Source organism: Paroedura picta, chromosome 13, assembly GCF_049243985.1.
Source record: "Paroedura picta isolate Pp20150507F chromosome 13, Ppicta_v3.0, whole genome shotgun sequence".
Lineage (NCBI taxonomy): Eukaryota > Metazoa > Chordata > Lepidosauria > Squamata > Gekkonidae > Paroedura > Paroedura picta.
The window spans coordinates 8,713,522-8,733,641 of NC_135381.1; the positions used below are offsets into that span (position 1 = coordinate 8,713,522).

At 49.5% G+C, this 20,120-nt stretch overlaps 2 protein-coding genes across 8 annotated transcripts in view; both read right to left on the minus strand.

The window, feature by feature from the left end:
• Nucleotides 1-526: 526 nt before the first annotated feature.
• On the minus strand, nucleotides 527-10,862 carry GP1BB (glycoprotein Ib platelet subunit beta). 2 transcript variants are annotated; one of them, XM_077308207.1, is made up of 2 exons: nucleotides 2,477-10,862; nucleotides 527-1,941 (listed from the first exon to the last, which is right to left on the minus strand). In XM_077308207.1, exon 2 carries the CDS (start codon nucleotides 1,931-1,933, stop codon nucleotides 1,343-1,345), a length of 591 nt encoding a protein of 196 aa, XP_077164322.1. In that variant the 5' UTR covers nucleotides 1,934-1,941; nucleotides 2,477-10,862; the 3' UTR covers nucleotides 527-1,342. The 2 variants fall into 2 exon arrangements, with proteins under 2 accessions (XP_077164322.1, XP_077164320.1); XM_077308205.1 differs by lacking the exon at nucleotides 2,477-10,862 and adding an exon at nucleotides 2,204-2,470.
• Nucleotides 10,863-11,882: 1,020 nt separating this feature from the next.
• Nucleotides 11,883-20,120, minus strand: part of SEPTIN5 (septin 5) — a 46,244-nt gene continuing 38,006 nt past the window's right edge. For 5 of the 6 annotated variants that reach the window (XM_077308200.1, XM_077308201.1, XM_077308202.1 and 2 more), the window contains 8 exons: nucleotides 19,271-19,405; nucleotides 18,081-18,198; nucleotides 17,289-17,390; nucleotides 15,962-16,058; nucleotides 15,618-15,753; nucleotides 14,618-14,638; nucleotides 13,212-13,314; nucleotides 11,883-12,649 (listed from right to left, as the gene is read on the minus strand). In XM_077308200.1, the coding sequence (XP_077164315.1) occupies nucleotides 12,593-12,649; nucleotides 13,212-13,314; nucleotides 14,618-14,638; nucleotides 15,618-15,753; nucleotides 15,962-16,058; nucleotides 17,289-17,390; nucleotides 18,081-18,198; nucleotides 19,271-19,405 (769 nt within the window). In that variant the 3' untranslated portion in view covers nucleotides 11,883-12,592. The remainder of the gene's footprint in view (nucleotides 12,650-13,211; nucleotides 13,315-14,617; nucleotides 14,639-15,617; nucleotides 15,754-15,961; nucleotides 16,059-17,288; nucleotides 17,391-18,080; nucleotides 18,199-19,270; nucleotides 19,406-20,120) is intronic. The other variant, XM_077308199.1, reaches the window with a different exon arrangement.

Below are 20,120 nucleotides of genomic sequence, written 5' to 3' on the forward strand. Positions count from 1 at the left end.
CTGGAAACTTGAGGCCCATAGAACTGATCCAGAGTCAGAATTGTTGTTACATGATCTTTATGCATGTGTCGGCTCTATGCAGACATTCGACTGAATGCATGCAGGTTAGGTACAGAGGCTGTTATTGCACACCCATTCTCCAACTCATGCATGTCCATTCCTTGTGGTTATGCCCCTTCTTGTTGCAGAGCCATCTTGGTGTAGTGGTTAGGACTGCAGACTTCTAATCTGATGAGCCAGTTTCGATTCCCCACTCCCCCACATACAGCCATCTAGGTGACCTTGGGCTCACCAAAGCACTGAGAAAACTGTTCTGACCGAGCAGGGCTCTCTCAGCCTCACCTCCCTCACAGGGTGTCTGTTTTGGGGAGAGGAAAGGGAAGGCGATTGGAAGCCGCTTTGAGGCTCCTTCAGGTAGAGAAAAGCGTCATAGAAGAACCAACTCTTCTTCTACTTCTTCAGAGGAAATGTATAACAACCACCACCACCCTAATCCTGATGCATTGCAATGGGAGGAGATCTTACACTCTTTTATTACTCTTTATTAAAATTGTTTTTAGGCCATCCTTCCATACAAAACTCATCCAGCAAACAGAAGCCCGGGACATCCTGTGTGCAACTCATCCCTCCATGGTCAAGACTTTCCCCAAACCTGAAAATGGTTGCCAGGAACCAGAAGTGCCGCTCTAGGAAAAGCCTTCAGCCTCCTCTACTGCTCTGCTTCAGCTGATGAATGCTTTCCCCTGGCCACAAAGAGAATCCAGAAGAATGAGTTGCAAGATGGCTGAGACCCATCATGGCAGCCCCAGGCAAAGATGGCCTCTGGCATACCCTCGCCCCACCCAGCTGCAATGCAATCATCTTCTGAAAACAAATCACATGACTTGCCCTCCCTGGTGGGCACCCATAATTTTGTCTCCCAAATTAGGAGGCAACAGATCTTCTAAGGACCATGAATCCTACCACCAGTCTCATCAGAATTCTCACAACTGAGTCCAGGTGCAGAGCCAACTTCCTGGGTAGAGAGAAGACTGCTTATGGTGGGTCCTGAACAGGGGAAAATCCATCATTCATTGGCCTTCCTGTGAAGACCCTTGGGAGGTGCCCACAGGGGACAAGCGCCAATCATCTTGTGAGCCCACAATTGCTGTTGAATTTTGCCATTTCACAACCGTCCCAGGGAAATCTGCCCAGTAATGGTTAACATTTAAAACCCAAAATCTGCCAGAACCTCCACAAAGCAAGAGGTTAGCCGGAAAAACAAATGCTTTCGTTCACGGGGAGAATTTCCTTTGTCAAGTAGCTCATCCACAGCTCTTCCTGTCCCCCGGCGTCCCCCGGATCAGTCGCTATGGGGTGCTGCCCACGGGCTGACATCCTCGTACAGTTCAGTGGTGGCCCTCCAGGCTGATTTGACCAACTTTCGGAACCTCCTCAGGTAACAGAAGATGGAGACGAGCAAAATGGCTTGCAAGAGGATGAAGATGAACAGGCAGATCTGGGCAATGAGAGCCACGCTGCAGTACCACGACTGGCACGTGGCCACGATCTCGTCTTCGGACAAATAGCTGATGATCCTGCCTTGAAGGTGGGGCGGGGAAGAGCACATCACGTTCCGGTAGAAGCTGCGGTTCTGTTGCCACTGCAGCCACGTGCGCAGGTAGAGGATGTCACAGTCACACTCCCAGGGGTTCCCCCACAGGTAAACCACCTGGAGGTTCTGTAGGTTGTCAAAAAGCCCATTGGGGATGGAGGTGAGGTAGTTGTTGGTGAGGTAGAGGTAGGCGGTGGAGGAGCTGAAGGAGGCGGGAAGGGCCTCTTCCGTGAGGTCTGATGAGCGGCAGTCGATGATATTGGAAGCGCAGCGGCAGGGGGGAGGGCAGGTGGGGGAAACAAGGGGGAGAAACCCGAGGAACAGCCCGAGGAGCTTCATCTTCTGCCCTGAAACACAAAGAGCCTTAGACTGCACCAGACAGTGTGGCATGGAAGGAAACGAGGGGAGGGGAATGGAAAGCGATTTGAATTATAGAATCACAGAGCTGGAAGGGACCTCCTGGGTCATCTAGTCCAACCCCCTGCACTATTCAGGACACTCACATCCCAATTGCTCATCCACTGTAACCTGCCACCTTCCCAGAATCAGCCTCTTCGTCAGATGGCTCCCCAGCCTCTGTTTAAAAATCTCCAAAGATGGAGAACTCACCACCTCCCGAGGAAGCCTGTTCCACTGAGGAACCACTCTCAATGTCAGGAACTTCTTCCTGATGTTTAGACGGAATTTCTTTTGCATTAATTTCATCCCATTGGTTCTGGTCCGTCCCTCCAGAGCAAGAGAGAACGACTCTGCTCCATCCTCTACATGGCAGCCAGCCTTGAATTTCACCGTGGGGAGTTGGCACCAGCACAGTAATTTGAATAGCAATCCCCACCACCATCCTCATTCTATCCCAACAAAGAAAAAGGACTCTGGACTTACTGTTTCCAGTGAGCTTCCCTCTGAAAGAAATGTTGCAGGCAGGCAGGCAGTGAGAGAAGCAGCTCCTGCACAGCTGAGCAATCCAGATAATGACCCAGCCTGGACCGGAGAGATAAGGGGCTGCCTCTTCCTACACACTCCCTGGCAATCGCAGTGTTGTCATGCAATTGGGGTTTTATTTATGTTTTAACCCCACCCTCAGGGATGTACACATCATTCTCCTTTCATCCATTTTGCCCACAGAAGGACTCTATAAACGAGACTGAAAGAGCAGCTCTAGTTCTCATGAGGATCAATAGACCTAGAGAATGGGGCCCGGTACAAATACGGGTTTCTGCTGCAGACCTGAGAGGCCATCCTCCCCAGGTCTGCAGACAAATGTGTGAGCAAAACAAAAGCCTTGGATGAAAACCTTCCAACGGAGGAATATTGTGCAACCTGAGTCTTTCAGACCCCCATCTGACTCCTAACCACACCACCAGGTTGGTGGTCACCAAGTTCTTACCAGCTGGATGCAGTTAGTTTACCAACTGAGAACAGGGCAGCAAGCCGTGACCTAACCACTGAGGCAAGGTTTATTGGCAATGTTATAGGACAGCAGCCTCTGAAGTTGGCTGAGAGCCAGCTTGGTGTAGTGGTTAGAAGTGCAGACTTCTAATCTGGTGAGCCAGGTTTGATTCCATGCTCCCCTACATGCAACCAGCTGGGTGACCTTGGGCTCACCACAGCCCTGATAAAGCTGTTCTGATCAAGCAGGGATATCAGGGCTCTCTCAGCCTCACCTACAGGGTGTCTGTTGTGAGGAAAGGGACAGCGATTGTAAGCCCCTTTGAGACTCCTTCTGGTAGAGAAAAATGGAATATAAGAACCAACTCTTCTTCTGAATGGATCCTACTTTGTTACTTTTTCTGAGTCAAACAAGGCTATGACACCTTCAAAAGTGCCTGTAAGGGATTCACATTGTAAAAACCCACACTGTGAAATCCTGCACTGTCTTCTGCAGAGATGCATTCAGGTACCAACCTCCACCAGAGCTTCCTTGAACCACTTACAACAACAGAAAAGAGAGAGATGCAATGAACACTCTTCTGTCCAAGTGGGATCACTGCAGAGCAGCCAGGCAGGCCATTGGCACTGGATGTTGTGCACTTGTGCAATTCCATATGGGAATTGAGCTTCCATGGTATTGCACAGAATGTTCCTGCTTTCCTCTGATAGATGCTGAAATGCTGACAGCCACAAAAACATGTTTCCCTCAGTTAAAAAGGAAGGTCTTGCCACATCTCAAGGAAGGAGGAAGCATGCTACAGAAAAGATTACCAGAGCTGTCCATCTCCAGGTTTAGCAAATGACCTTCTTTGGGCTTCCTCATGCATTGCGCATGCCTACGGGCCCACATGGAGACACATGCCCTCCCTTCTTGTTATGGAGTGGAATATCACTGGAGAGTTCCTTCAAGTCAAGTCCGGTCTGATGTGACTCCAAGGTGGTTGAGGGACTTGAACCACATGGTTCTGGGCAGCTCTCCAAAGCAGCAAAGAACTCTATGGCCCAATGGCCGCCATGACAGTGCATATCTCAGATCAGAGCATTCGCTGGCAGGGGCTCCTGGGAACTGTAGTCCATGGACATCTGGAGGGCAACAGTTTGACTAGTCCTGTCTCAGATCTAGCTGAATGGAACACCCAGGAAGAAATACCATGAGGTGTGCTCATCCAACATATTTACAATTTCATTTAGAGTGATCGTTTGCCCTGGTCAACAGGAGGAGCAGTAGGTCCTCTGAATCCCTCTGTGAGACCTCACCAACCTTGAATGTATTTGGAATGAACGGCCAAGAGGAGAAACAAGCGCAGATGCACCTGCAATATATTTCAGGACTGGGGATTTCAAAAGAATGAGCCCTTCGGACAATCCCAGGACAATAAGCTATCCTTTGGGATCTATCGGGGGGGGGGGGGCAGACAATATCCTGCAGCAACAAAAGGCAGAGGGAATTCAGAACAGGGGTGTGACCTTGATTCCTCCTCCCCACTTCAAAGAGAGATGAGCAGTTGCCAGTAGCCCAGTGACAAGGGGGTCCCAAGACTGATAAAAATGTTGGAGGGAGGGAGGAGGAAAGTGAAAATATCTGCAGAGAGAACTGGAGGGGCCCATAGCGTGAAGGAGAACGGTTCAAAACATCGATCACATCCTCACATCGTGTTAACATCTCCCCTCTCATCGGAGGAAGGAGGTGGCTGTAGAACAAATCGATTTCTTAACCAGATGGACAATGGATATCTTGTGATTTTAATGATTATGTTTACACTAGTAATCAAGCCCGCTGTAATTAAAATACAGCGGGCGCTAGGCAAGGGAGCCCCCGGCAGCCACGCCTCCAGACGCGTCAGGCCGCCGGCAAGGGAGCAACTGTGAGCTGCGCTCCGCGCAGCTTGCAGTTGCTTCCTTGTCGGCAAGGCGGGAATCGGCCAGGCCAACGGTCTGTCGGAAATAACTTTTGGCAATCTCACCTGGTGGGAAGACTGTGAGTGTTTGAGACACTGGAACGGTGTTAACCTGGAAAGCAGCCCTGTGTAATGTGAAGCATAAGGCTGCCTTTGAAAATTCAGTGGGTGCAGAACACAATAGCTTACCTTTCTGCAGGGATAGACCCTCAATAATATCTGATAGCAACATCCTTGTGTGCAGACCAACTCCGTAGCTTCGATCTGGTTCAGAGATGCTGCTGATAATGACTTTTGGCTTTTGAGCCAACCCCTTCCTTCCTATAACTGCAGGGCTGGTTTGTCCATGTAGCGCATGCCACAGGGCCCGCGCTTTCCAGGGCCTCCACAAGCTGTCACCCCACCCCAATGATCAGGGCTATAGCTTGTCTCTTCCCCTCTTTTCCCTGTTTAAGAGCACTTGGAAGGACACCTCTTTCCACTGTGGGGAGCCCCTCCGCCGCCAGTCTGGCTGCTCCTGCCGCAACTGTACTCTGCTAGGGCCCTGCGGATCCTTAAACGCACTCTGGTGCTAGGGAACCCGGAAATCCATAAACCGGTCCTGATAAGGAGGCCTCGTTGATAGACACAGCAGCTCACCGAGTTGGGATCGCAAAGCCCCGAACCGCAGGGGAGAGAAGTGAAAAGTTCGGTTACGGATATTAATTCGACAGAATGATCAACGACGGGGATGCCGCATTCGGTTGTTTTGATTTTTTTTTTTTAATTTACTTCATCAAACAGTTCAGGTAGTAAATGTTATTCATAATAATAATAATAATAATAATAATAATTTTAATAAAATGGATATGTTTCAAAGGTTCTGTCCTCTTCCATCACAATGACAAAAATGTTCAACAGAAATTGACCGAAGAGAGCGAGCAAGCGAGCAGCACGGAACAGCACAAGCAAGGCATGGCGAGGGTCACAGAAGCACTAGCAAGCCGCAGGGACGACATGGCTGCGAAGACGGAGGGCAGGGAAGGAAGGCGGAGAGAGGCGGGTGCCAGCATACAGCACGGAGAACGCGACTCCAGCACACACACGCACACACGCACACACACGCACGCACACGTGTGTATCACCCCCCCCCAGGGTGCAAAAATGCATGCGGAGCAATTAGTGAGGACAAGCACAATGCAAGTACCATGACGTGGCCATACAGAGATCACAGGCACCAAAAACTGGCTCGTGCGGTCTCCTCCTTGGGCAGGCTCAATGAACCTGGGGCCTCTCCTCCCCTCCACATCGCTCATGGACGCTCCGGGTGTGGCTCCCCAAAGCGATTCCAAACCACAAGAGCGCACCTTGGAGCATGTGTGTGTTTGACAGTGCAGAAGCACGCAGGAGCGATGGTGGGGAGGGGAGAAGGAAAGCAGCGAGCCAATTTGTGCTCTTTGCTCCGGGATCCTCCAACGGTAGGGCTGGGCTGGCCAGGCCGGGCGTTGGAACCTAACTCCAGTTACCGCAACTGACAAAACAGGACTTTCCCCTGCATGAAGCCGAGGGAGGGAGGTGGCGGAAAGCGAGCATGATGAGGTCTACGTTATCTCCAGGGCCACCGTGGTTTTCCTCCAGCGGACACCACTAGGTACAGGCATTTATTTATTTATTTTATATGCCGCCGCTCCCAGCCAGCTATTAAACCATCAACAGAACCTATTATTTCTTATTCCGCACGTGCTGGATAATCCACTTTCAGTGCACTTTAGAAGCAGACTTTCCTGTTCTGCATGGGAAAATCCTGCTGCTAAGCATATTGAAATTGCATTATCCAACTTGTGGGGAATGAGCCATCTTGGATTCGTGTTGGTATACAGGGAAGCGAAGCAGCATCCTTAAGGCAGTGTCCATCCATACCCATCTCCATCCCCCCCCATCCCTATCCCAACCACCCCAAAAAGCTACCACTGTTTCTTTGCTGACAGCCCTGCAAGTTAACCCTGCTACTTTACATGAAGGCCAAGAATTCAGATTCATGCCCTGTCCTGCACCATGGCTCTTTTGGCCTGCCAACCTCTGCAATTCCAGTTCATTATCACTTTTACAGAACGGCAATTACATCAGCGTTACTTTTCTCTTTTGGTTTCCCCCTAGCCTACCAATTCCACATCACAGTGGAACGAGCTGTGTGGGTTTGAATTAGGACGCGACTCCACAGTCCAAGGGCATGTTGGGTTTTTGACTTTCTATAAACCTGCCGGGATGGTCGCCAGGATCAGCTGTGAACTTGCAAGTCAAAGAAGGCAGTCACCGGAAGCATAACATTTCAAAAGTTGGGAGAGACTTAGCAGCTTAGCAAGGCAACACGCCCTCTACTGGCCACTCCCTAGAACCACAGGTGTCTCCAAAGAGGAGGGGCAGCTCCACCGCCCACTTAACCCGACTTCCTTTAAAAATGCCTTTTAAAAAAAGTTGAACTTTGTTTTCCATTTCATTTCGCTTTCTCTGAAAGACAATTGTGAACAGAAGCCAAAGGGATTACTTGTCCTGTGAATCATTCACATTTATAGACACTTTTTGTTGGGTTTGTAGACCAACCAAAGACCTGAACTCAAGGTCCGAGGCAGGATCACAATCCCGCTATCGAGACTGGCCAACGCACGGTTGGATCCCAACTGCCGGATCCTATTAGTTTGGACTGAAATTGACCAATAGCGCTCACTGGCAGGATATTCCTTTGTTCTCCACTGTATACACTGGCCATTTTTCGGTTTTGGTCCTCTGTACCTTAAAGCTAGGGTCAATAAAGAGCTGAAACGAACTCCCAGTGTCTCTAGCATAGTTTCCCCAGCATAGTTTAAAGTCTTTGTCCAAAAACAGGCAGACCTTTGCCTTTGTAAAATAGCATAAGGACTAAATAAGCGGGTAGTGAAAGCATCTCTCCTTTTTGTCATTCTAACAAAGCTATACACCTTCATGTTGTCCGAATGCCAGTTATCTGAGTGGTCAAGAGGCACAAAAAGGAAAACTGACTTAACTGGAATGTCTTGAGATCCATTACGTCTTCTTTCAGAAAAATCTGTGTTTAGTGTAGTCAAGTGCTGACTTTTAGACTTGGAGTTGCAAGAACTAAGGAGCCGGACAAGGAATAGATGTCCCCTCTGGTATATGGGAATTGTATTAAATGGACATAGTATAGTAACATCTCCTGCACATACTAGATCCAGATTTATGAAGAGCCTATATGCCTGCCCTTCTACAAGGCTCATGGTAATTGTAGTCCACGGACATCTGGAGAGCCATAGTTTGGCCACTCCTGTCCTAGCCGAATCCTCGCTTGGTTACCAGATGGGTCTCTGCAGGGCAGGTGGAGGAACCAACATTGGTGAAGACAAAGTCAACCAGGGTTTCTCAACCAGGGAAGTGTTTCCCAAGTGGGTGGGAGTTAATTTTTTAAAAACTTATTAAACATTTATCTGATATGATATATGGCCACGTCCACCTGCCCCCCCCTTCCCCAAATGGCCAATGATGGGCCTGGAGGGGCTGGGAAGGGGAGGGGCCCCCAGTGGGCGTGTCCACAGCTCAGCTTCCCAACCCTATTCTGCCCAATCGCACCACTTCTGTGGTTTCTCAAAGTTCACGGATTTCTCAAGGGTAAAAAAAGTTGAGGAAGGCTGAATAAGACTTTGAAGAATGGCCTCCAAACCGAGACCTGGTTTCACAAATTCATGATAAACCATGACATGAACGACCCTAAATAAGATTGAGAGTTTGAGCCTTGTGCCCGGGGAACTGAATTTCGGATGACCGGGAGCCGCAGACCCAATGTGGGCCTATTTCTTTAATCCACAGAGTTGCTCTCCCCAAGGACTGCAGTGTGGTCACAGAGGTCCCCTGGCCTCCCCCAAGTGCATACTATATTATCAGGGACAGCCATACTGCTGGTGATGTTCTTCAATAGCTGTGAGGTTAAACAAGCCAACAACCGGAGCGGCAAGTCACTGCCGCAGAAAGAACAATCCTTATCGCTGTTCAACAGCTCTCTCTGCTTTCCTGGCCATGAGGAAGGCCCGGAAGCTGCCACAAGATGACCTGTGTACTGGGATGGAGGCTGGCAGAACTGCGAAGGGCAGATAGCCATCCGTGAAGATTAACAAACAAACAAAACGGAGAAGGGCATCCTACTTGCAAAGCATCGGGAACAGTCATCCGTACATCCCAGGGGAACACAATGGCTTTCCAATGATCTATTCTGCCAGGGCTAGCTGCATGTCACATGTGAGCATTGGCAACTAAGTCTGTGCACACAAATGCACATATATCTTAAAAAAAACAGCTTTGAGGAGGGGAAAATGTGGAAGAGAGAAATGACAGGTGAGGGTTTGCTTAACCCTATCCCGACACCTTTGGCCATGTCCAACCCACTCCACCCTGCATGTGTACATGTTCCTGCAAGTGCCAACTGGGCACCTGGCACAGCAGGAGAAGAGGCTGGAGGTAGAGGAACTTGGAACAGAGAAAAAACAGGTTGGGGAAAAGGGTTCAGCACCAATTCCCTGCCATTCCTTGATCTTCCCCATCTGCAAACCCAGCGCCAGGACTCTGCTGTAGACAGCGGCGTGTGACATCAGCCCCTTGAAAGAGTCAAGGTTCTCAAAGTGGGCGGCAGGCCTCTCCGAAAGGGCAACCAGGATGCCTGGACTTATAACAGTTGTTGATTAACAGGCGGAGCTTTGCTCCTCCTTAAGGGAGCAAGCTTGGAATTCACAATGTAAGACTCCGTTAAGGCATCAGATGCTGTGTGGTTTGATTCTTTCACACTGCATCCAGATGGAACTGAGGTATGGGCCTGGATGCAGCTGACTTAGAATCAAAGAGGTGGAAGGGACCTCCAGGGTCATCTAGTCCAACCCCCTGCAGAATGCAGGAAATTCACAACTACCCAATAGTGACTCCAATTTCGTGACCAGATGATGGGACCCTAGAGACCCTTTGATCCAAGTGAAGAAAAGGAAACTCAGTATATTACAAAACCCTGCAGCACAGCTGGGTTTGAAACCATGTGGGCACTCCCTAAAAAATTCCAGACTATCAAGGGCAGGGGATGTTAGGCCTTACATTAACTCCTACGCCCTCCTCCTTCCCCAGTGGCCATCAGTCTTTCTCTGTTTGCTTCTCACTCCCTGTATTTCAGGTATCACCCCCATAGCATTTCTTGGAGGCACTGCCAAATTCTGTCTTCGAAAACTCTTAGGGTAAGGCCATGTAAATGGAGCTTTCAGTGCAAAATGGGAACACGTACGCATGCCGCAGCTGAACTGTGTGCAGCGTTTTGAGTTTTCTCAGTTCCAAATGTGATGCCAGTTGGGTTGACAACCTCCAGGCGGTAGCTGGAGATCTCCAGGGGTCACAACTGATGTCCAGGTGGTGCAGATTAGTCCCCCTGGAGAAAACAGCTGATTTGGAAGATGAACTCTCATAGAATCAGAGTTGGAAGGGACCTCCTGGGTCATCTAGTCCAATCCCCTTCACTATGCAGGACACTCACAGCCCTATCGCTCATCCACTCTAACCCACCATCCCCTTGAATCTTCACGGAATCAGCCTGTCTGTCTGATGGCTGTCCAGCCTCTGTTTAAAAATTTCCAAAGATGGAGAACCTACCACCTCCCGAGGAAGCCTGTTCCACTGAGAAACTATTCTGACTGTCAGGAACTTCTTCCTGATGTTTAGACAGAATTTCTCTTGAATTAATTTCATCCCATTGGTTCTGGTCCATCCCTCTGGGGCAAGAACATCTCTTCTCCATCCTCCACATGGCACCCTTTTAAATACTTGAAGATGGCTATCAGATCCTCTCTCAGTCCTCTCCAGGCTAAACAGACCAAGCTCTAAACCAAGGGTAGTCAAACTGCGGACCTCCAGATGTCCATGGACTACAATTCCCAGGAGCCCCTGCCAGCAAATGCTGGCAGGGGCTCCTGGGAATTGTAGTCCATGGACATCTGGAGGGCCGCAGTTTGACTACCCCTGCTCTAAACAGACCAGTCTCTGTAGAATTCTATCCCATTGAAGTCCCCATCACCAAGCTGCACCCCCAAAACAGCCAGGTATTTCCCAACCCGGAGAGGGCAACCCGAGGTGCAAGACAGAAACGATCCCTAGCTGTGGGATAGAGACAAGCCCAGAAATGGCCCCTTGCAAACATTTTCACGAGCCGGCATAGAAGATCTGCTTCCCTGACAGTGTTATTTGTACAGCAGTGTATCTAATAATTACAATTGCACACATCCAGTTACAGTCCCTGGGTGTTTTATGCATGTGCATTTTGCATCCCGTCTGACTGAGTGACGGGTGACGTAATCGTCTGCATGTCATTCTCACATCCCGTTTTGCTCGGAGTTAAACTGCGTCACGCGGTTTGCAGCGGACAAAGCTAACACAGACGTGTGCAGGCTTAAAAACTACAAAACCCATGATGCAACGCGACTGCGAGCCACGAGCCAAACAACACACCAAACATTTCCAGAGCGAATGTTTGTACCCGTGGACGTGACGGACGTAGTGCAATTCTCAGCCGGCCCCCTTTCCGTTCCACAGTGCGACTCGAGGCTAGCAGAACTCCCCGTTTTGCATCGATGTCCCCCCTAGGTGGAATTCAGCAGGAGCCCTAAAGAAGATCCAAAGCTGTTCCTTTGAAAATCGCCCCAAGTGAATACACTCAACAGCACAGGAACCAGTTGGTCCTTTTCCCCGGGAATCCAGTTTGTGCTACGTTTGGCAAGAGAGTGAACCCAGACCGGCATGACGGAAAGACACAAAACCCTCCGAATAACTCCTTTCTTACTATTAGCAACAACTGGTACCTAATTCCATTTAAAACAGGGGCCCTGGAGCTCTTTGTAGGAATAGCTCTCAGAAGCAGGCCTCTGCTGCCTTCCCCAAAGTGCAAAAGAGCCTTGGGGTTTCTTGGTGGGGGGGGGGGGGAGACACAATTTGGAATGTTTCTGAGACCCTTTGGAAAGCATCCCTCCCCCAGACCCAACCAGCATTCCCTTGGGGATCTGGACACCTTTCCGTTCGTCCCTTCGAAGTGGCAGGAAAACCAGAGAATCCCCCGGGGTGACACTCGGACCGGATCCGTCTTGTGAGCCCCGAGATCCGAGCGATTGATGGCCCTGCTTGAACTCAGAGAGGCAGAGGATAAACGGGGGGCGGGGGGGGGGTGGAGGGGGATCGCAGCACCTTGGTTAGGAGTAAACAAGTACGTGCCTCCACACAGCAAGTCCTCGACTTCATTAGCTGTCGAAACCGTGACTTTACAATACCGAGGCGTTCCCTAAACAGGACTTGGAGAACATCTGGGGGAAAGAGTGAGAAATGGATGGTTTTTCTTGGGTGGGGGGGGGGGAGGAGAGAGAGAAATAAAGTAGCCGGATGAGGTTGCATTCCAAACGTGGGAGGGGTTTTCGTCGACCTGACCTCCTTCCCCCCCTGTCCATCTCTCGGGGCAACCTGCCAACCACGGATGGGCTTGTTGAATACGAGAGAGAGAGGTGGGGCAGCTTCTGCTCACAAGTCCTTGGGGCACGGTGGGAAGTCCTTCCTAGAGCGCTCACGATTTCCTGCTGACCTGCTGGTGGCGGCGAGGCGGAGTCCCTTTGCCCTCCCAGCCTGCTTCCTCTCACTGGTCTTGCATCTGCTGCTGCATTTTCTGCAGCATCTCCTGCATTCTTCTCAGCTGCAAAAAGACAAGAGGCCGGCGGTGAGGCTGCTTCGGCCCGGCAAGGCATCAACGGCGACGGTATTCACAAATGGTCGGGGGGGGGGGGGGGAGGTAGAATCGGGCCGGGCTGATCCCGCATCAACGAAGGGTGCTTTGGCTCTCAAAACCTTGTCCCCCGAAAGGCAGAGGTATAGCTGGCCTCAAATCCAGCTGTTTAAATGCAGACCAGCATGGTAACACAGAAACCCCTCTTTTCTTCCCGGCCCCTCCAGGGATGCAAAGAGGCTTACAAGATCGTCTTCTCTTCCACCATTTAGGCTGAGCCAAAGGTCAGCCGGCCAGCTGCCATGGCCGTGTAGGGGATTCGAAGCTGGGTCTCCCAAACCTATGTTGCACATGCTAGACCAGGGGTAGTCAACCTGTGGTCCTCCAGATGTTCATGGACTACAATTCCCATGAGCCCCTGCCAGCAAATGCTGGCAGGGGCTCATGGAAATTGTAGTCCATGAACATCTGGAGGACCACAGGCTGACTACCCCTGTGCTAGACTGTAAACCCTCTTCATCCTTCATCTTACCTCTTCATCCTTCATCTTGATCAACTTCTCCGTTTCGGCATCCGGTGTAGGCAGAGGCAGGATCGGAATGGGGCTCTCTATCCTGTTGTCCTGAGTCAGCTTGCTAAAAGGATAGCGAAAGAAATATTCTCAAGAGGTGGAGGCTTTCGGACATGCTGGATCTTATCTCAGGCTCCAAATGGGTGAGCACAGAGGCATGTGCACCCGGGAGTGACAGACAGCCGTGAAGCAGACCGGAGACCTCCTGCCTGGAGGTCCTTAGAGCAGGGGTAGTCAAACGCTGGCAGGGGATCATGGGAATTGTAGTCCATGAACATCTGGAGGACCACAGGTTGACTACCCCTGTTCTTGAGGACAGGTAGAGGTCACTCTTACAATGAATCACACTTTTTACTTTGTTAATTTTTTTAGGGTTAAAGTCCGGAGGTTTAGCTTCAAAACACAAGGCCACATGCAACAGAAACCATTAGATCAGTGGTTCTCAACCTTCCTAATGCCGCAACCCTTTAATACAGCTCCTCCTGTTGTGGTGACCCCCAACCATAAAATTATGCAAGTGTTCTTTCACAGAAATGAAACCGAAACTGACCAATGGTGTAAAGATCCATTGTCCATGATTGTATATAAATTGTTTTTTTCCCGGGGTTTCTCAGTTCAGTTCTACCTCTTGTCCCACCATGCCGATCTCATTCTTTTCCGCTGCTCCAGACAGACGAACGCTCTATCTTGATCTACCCTGCAAGGCTGTTGTGTGGATGGCGCCCCCCCCCACCCCGGCCAAGCTGCCTGCCCTGCCGCAACCCCTGTGAAAGGGTTGTTTGGACCCCCAAACGGGTCCCGACCCCCAAGTTGAGAACCACTGGGTTAGGCTGACGGAGAACAACTGACCCAAGGTGAGCATCAGGGCAGACTGGAGACAAAAGTTTGCTAGTAGATATTTTCAGAGGAAAGGGGCTGTGTGGGAGGGGTGAAATGCCCTCCAACCCTCCTTTTCATGTGTGTTTCCTTATATCCACAGCCTTTTCACAGTCATTTCCCAATGCCTGTACCTTTAAATGTAAATCTGAGGTATCTAAAAACTATCTACTTCTATACGAATGTCCCCATTCTCTAGCTACAGAAGGCCCACCTTCAGGGTCTAGGTGAATTGTGGCCTTCTAATGGTGGCACCCCAGTTACAGAATATCCTTCCCGGAAATGTTTCGCCTGCTGCCTTCCTTGGTTTTCAGGCATTCTAGTGAAGATTACAGTATCTCCTTGTGGTTTTGAACAACTGGTTTGTTGGCTACTGTTGCAGCTGCTTTATTATAATTTTGTTAGTAATTTTATTTGGTTTTATTTATTTGCTGTTAAGGTTTTGAATGGAAAGCGGGGTTATTTAAAAAAAAAACAAATAAGTAAATTACCATTGATCTACTTCTCCAGTTCTAAAAAGAAGAAGAAATTTTAAAAAGAGATTTCAGAAGAAGCTCGGACAAGCAGAGTAGAAGCAGCACAAAGACAGTCTTCAGATGAAATTGTAACTCGGGGGGGGGGGGAAAGCTAGGGTGGATCATGTGATCCTCATTCATTGGCTGTATTAGACGGCACAATGAATAAGCCATCATAGATCTGACACTGGAGATAAAACTTTCACATCACCAGATATCAAAGCAGTGTTTTTCAGTGGAGGAGGGACGATGCTCGCGTTTCATGCCATTAACCGAGGGGGGTCAAAGGCCGAGTCATTAAGGGCTGCTTTACATATGCATGTCTGTCATTAGATTTCTTGATCACATGCACTCAGCCCTTGAATTACTGGCTGAAGAACTTGAGGGAAGACTCCACTGAGAAGCAGCACACTGGAGGGTATACCAGATGACGCTCAAGTTCTATCCAGTTCTCCGATCTGCAATGGCGCATCCGTGCATACCAATCAGCACATGATTTCTGCAGCCAAGGGGCAAACGTGTGTGAGCAGCCTGCTGAAAGCTCCTTCGCCCCTCCTGTTATGCTACATTGTGCCCTGCGTTCTATTCTACTTATGTTACGATAGCAGGACTTTTTCTGGGAACGTGATCTAAAAACACAAGCGATTTGACTGAGAACAGGAAGGCAAGGCCATTCATAACATGTGCTTTGGGAAGCATATGTCATTTCCCTCTTATTCTACAATGGCTAGATCCCATTAAGCCTGAACCAAGATCTCTGGGAAAGGCTTTTGCAAACCTGAACCCAAAAGCTGCTCATCATATTTTTCAGAAGGAGCTCCCAGCATAATATTCCCACTGTGGTTCATGCAAACATGGCCCTCTAGGTGACAGGGCCTGAGCCTTGGGACTCCCATCTAGAATCACAGAATCACAGAGTTGGAAGGGACCTCCTGGGTCATCTAGTCCAACCCCCTGCACTAGTCAGGACGTTCACCTTGTCATCTGCTGAATGCACTGTGCTCTGTAGTTCTCGTAGTGAACGTCACAGGTCACATCCTTCAAATCGTGCATGTGCGTCCGGATCAGCATGTTCCTCAACTTGACGAAGTCGCAGTGCGCTTGGTTTTCCACTGTGCAAAACAGAAAACAGACCACACAGGCAAGTGAGCTTTGCAGCCAGAGCAGGGGCTAAGTTTACCTTTCTTTCCGGGGACTGGCTACGGAACATGACGGCAGCGGCATACGTCCTCTGAACCAGGAGACGCTACTTCTCTATTGAGGCTAAAAGCTGTCAGGTGGTACGTTCCTCCATGAGTCTGGCCAGTTTTCAAAACGCACCTTCCACGATGCCCCAGGGGTACAGCCTCCCTCGTAGTCTCTGGCCTTTGGCTTCCACCACTGTGTTGCTGCCAATGACGGCAAAGGGAGCGCTCTCCTAGAATGAGAGGAATGGGGATTCAGCCTTGCCATGTATCTGGAGCAGTATCTCATTTCACGTTGGGACAGATATAGGAAGCAGAGCCCAACTTTCCTGATTTCCTTTTAGCCCCATAAATGTCAGCAGGGCCAAAAAGAATGTGAAAGTCCTCTTCTGCTTCCTCCTCTAAGAGGGGAGAGCATATATATATGTACATGCACAGTGAAAGCAGTGTCCTTAGTAGGGTGGCCACTAGAGGGCATATGGTCGAAGATCCTCTTAACTAGGGATGTGGGATTCAGCTCTGTTAAGCCTGATACTCAATACGGATTCTGGTATCTTGCAGACTTATCAGAGCTGAATTGCTCAACCCTTTCATTTAAATGTGCCAAATCAGAGAATTCTGGATTGAGTCAGGCTTGATTCGGCTGATTTATAATTCGGCTGATTGGTGATTTGGCCTCAGCTGTTTGTCAGGCTCTGCGCTACAGGGGGAGGCATTTACATTTCCCCCGTGATATCCTGGAGTGGATATAAGCCTCGATATTTGAATGACCATCATGAGTAAATGTGTAGATGGCTCCTTTTTGCAAATTAATTTACTGCTCTGTGGCAGAGCAAAGCAGTCTTCCCTGATTGGCCAGGGCATCAGTTCAAGGACTTCCTGGTCCCTGGTTGCAAGGCTTCCCTTAAAGTGACTGGGCTCCAGAAACCCTAACTTCTCTCAGCAGAGATTTGCTTCTTGGATTTATTCCCTCTCCTCTGCAGAACACTTTCTGTTTCAATGGGGGGGGGGGGGGGTAGAGGAAGACCCGAGTTCAAATCAATCTGAATTCAGCAGGATCCACACCAGAATAATCAAAGTAAGTGCAAAATCAGCCCTGGTCTGTCCGGCCCCTTATAGTCAATACGCCCCGATTCAGGACTATGTAGCCATGTTAGGGCTGCACTGCAGGAATGAACGGCAAAATCCTGAAACCTCTGCTCAATGAAAACAATCATTCTCTATTGTCTAAAGTTGCCCATATACTTTGCTCAGTATGAAAATTCAATTTTTTGTGTTAGCAAGAAGTCCAGACTGTGCATTGGGCTTTTGTGTACACCACCTACATTCATCTGAGCTGTGGCTATCTGTATCTATTTGAATTTTATGCTATTAAAGGTAATCTATATCCATAGCTATCTTGTTGCAAGCCACCATGAGCCCACTGGTTTAAAAAAATCATTATGGAAAATCTTCACTCCCACCTTCAGCTCCCTGTCTTGTTGCTTGAATTCATCATCTTCATCTGAGTCACACTCTGGAAACTGGTAAACTTTGATCCCAAATTTGTCAATCTCTTCCCGGATCTGTGTTGAGAGACATAGGAAGGCAAATGAGAATAGAAGCAGGACCATTGGAACACAAAACCCTGTTGAGGCCACAAAGGGGTCCCAGAGACCATCCCCAAAAAAATGAGGGGGCATTTCCTGTTCACTAATGGCTGACTCAGGTGGGCCCAGCCAAATGTTGCTCACATCTGCATATTTTGAGAACCATTATTTCAGTGAATTAATCTGAGACTCTCAACAAAGAAACCCTTCAAGAATCAATCCATTGGATGACTTGCTAAGTCAGACTTTCTCAACCAGGGTTCTGAGAAACCCTGGGGTTTCTTGACAGCCCTGGAAGGGTTTCCTGAATGGGTGGGAGTTCATTCATTTCTATGTATTTTTTAAATGTGTTAAATACATGGTCATGTTGACTCACCCCTGCCTCCCCAAATGGCCAGTGTTGCGCCTAGAAGGGTGGGAAGGGGAAGGTTCCCAGGTGGGTATGAATACAGCTCTACTTCCCAACCATATCCTGCAGGATTGTGTCACTTCTAGGGTTTCTCAAAGCCTGAAGAATGTTTCCAGGGTTTCTCAACAGTAAAAAAGTTGAGAAAGGCTGTGCTAAATACTTATCATGTTTCGGCTGATCCTGCACTGAGCAGGGGGTTGGTCTAGATGGCCTGTAGGGCCCCTTCCAGCTCTATGATTCTAGGATTCACTGCTCACCCGCTCTTTTAGCTTCTTGATCTCCGAAGGGATTAGGCAGTCGGCTTTGGCAATGAGGGGCACGATATTGACTTTCTCGTGGAGGGCCTTCATGAACTCCACATCCACTGGCCTCAGCCTGAAACAAAGAGAAGGGAGGTGAGGCTCGGGCCGGACTGGTGGGAAAGCAGACTGTCAGGGTAAAGCAAGCTCAGCCCTCCAAACAAATGGAGCTTCCACATTTATACCCACAGGTAAAGCCAGATCCAGGTTTTTTTTTGGGGGGGGTACCCCGGCAAGGCACCCTTTGTTGCCCATCCCATGATGCATGCACAGTGGGACTCTGACACACTCCATTCAGCCCCATCAGCAAAAAGGACGCCTCCGTAAGCCTCTCTCTCTTCATGAAATGGCAAATTGCCCCAGAGGTCACTGCAGAGGTCATCTTTCATCCCTGGAGGAAGCAGATGAACTGATCAGCAGCTGACCCACTGTAGGATGGGGTTCCCAGGGGATGCATCACCATGCCAACCCCCAGCACCGATATGGAAATCTATCCATTTCGGTCCCACCCTTCCTCCGGTGAGCTGAGGATGGCGTACACGGCAGCCCCCCACCCCTGCATCTTATCCTCGCACCATCCCAAAAGGTAGGTGAGGCAGATAGAGTAATTGGCCCAAGGTCACTCGGTAGGCAACAGCGTAGAAGGGAGATTTGAAACCTCATTCATCCAGCTCATAGTCTAGTCCAGGGGTAGTCAAACTGCGGCCCTCCAGATGTCCATGGACTACAATTCCCAGGAGCCCCTGCCAGCATTCGCTGGCAGGGGCTCCTGGGAATTGTAGTCCATGGACATCTGGAGGGCCGCAGTTTGACTACCCCTGGTCTAGTCACTACACTGCCCTCAGGAACCTCGGCATGCAAAGCTTTTCCGCTGAGCTATAACCCATTTCCGGTTGCACGCTAGAGTGCTCCACCCATCAAGAAGGCCCCTGCCATCCTGATTCAACCACATTCTTTTGCTCCTAAAGCAGGGATAGTCAAACCTGTGGTCCTCCAGATGTCCATGGACTGCAATTCCCATGAGCCCCTGCTGGCAGGGGCTCATGGGAATTGTAGTCCATGGACATCTGGAGGGCCACAGGTTGACTACCCCTGCTCCTAAAGCACCCCTAACAGCCTGATTGTGTGCGCAGAATGGAATGCCTCACCCATGCCCAAACGGAGAGATGAAGTAGAGGCAGCAGTGGACCCGGTTGTCCTGGATGTTCTTCCGATTGAGGCCGCTCTCGTCACGGAAGTACTGCTCAAACTGCTGGTCGATGTAATCCGTGATAGGCTTCCAGCTGGGTTCAAACATCCCCATGGGAAATGTGAGTTGTTTTCAAAAAGGTAGGTGGTTTTTCAAAATTATCACGCAGCATACGGAGAGGACTGGGCTATCATGCTAGCTATGTGCAGTGTTCAGATTCTGTGTTTCTGACAAAGGGTTCACACTAACACAGGAGGATAACTTATCCTGGGACCATCTACCTGGGACAGTAATATCTACTCCAGGCTTTCTCAACCAGAGTTTCGTCAAACCCAGGGGTTTCTTGACGGCCCTGGAAGGGTTTCCTAAATGGGTGGGAGTTTCCCAAAATGCAGCCAATTTATGTCAAGACAAGAGATTATGAGTGGTGGATTGTTACTGCCTGCCTTTGCACAGCAGCCCTTGACTATCTTCATGGTCTCCCATCCAAATGCTAACCAAGGTGGACCCTGCTTAGCTTCCAAGAGCAGGCTAGCTGATGCTATCCAGGGCAGGGACGTGATCAGCTACCGGGAGATGACAGGGACTGAACATGGGACCTTCTGCTTGCTCTGCCAATGAGCCCCAATCCTGTTTACCTTTCAGCCAACCAGGACCACAATTTCCTTGATTTGGGACGGGGATGGCAGGGGACAAGCCAGTACAAATATTTCCAGCTTAAATTTATATTGCAAATGGAAGAAGAGTAGAATAACAAAAAGCAGATGACTACCAAAAGGGAAACTGGAAGGGACAAAGCTCAAAATGTC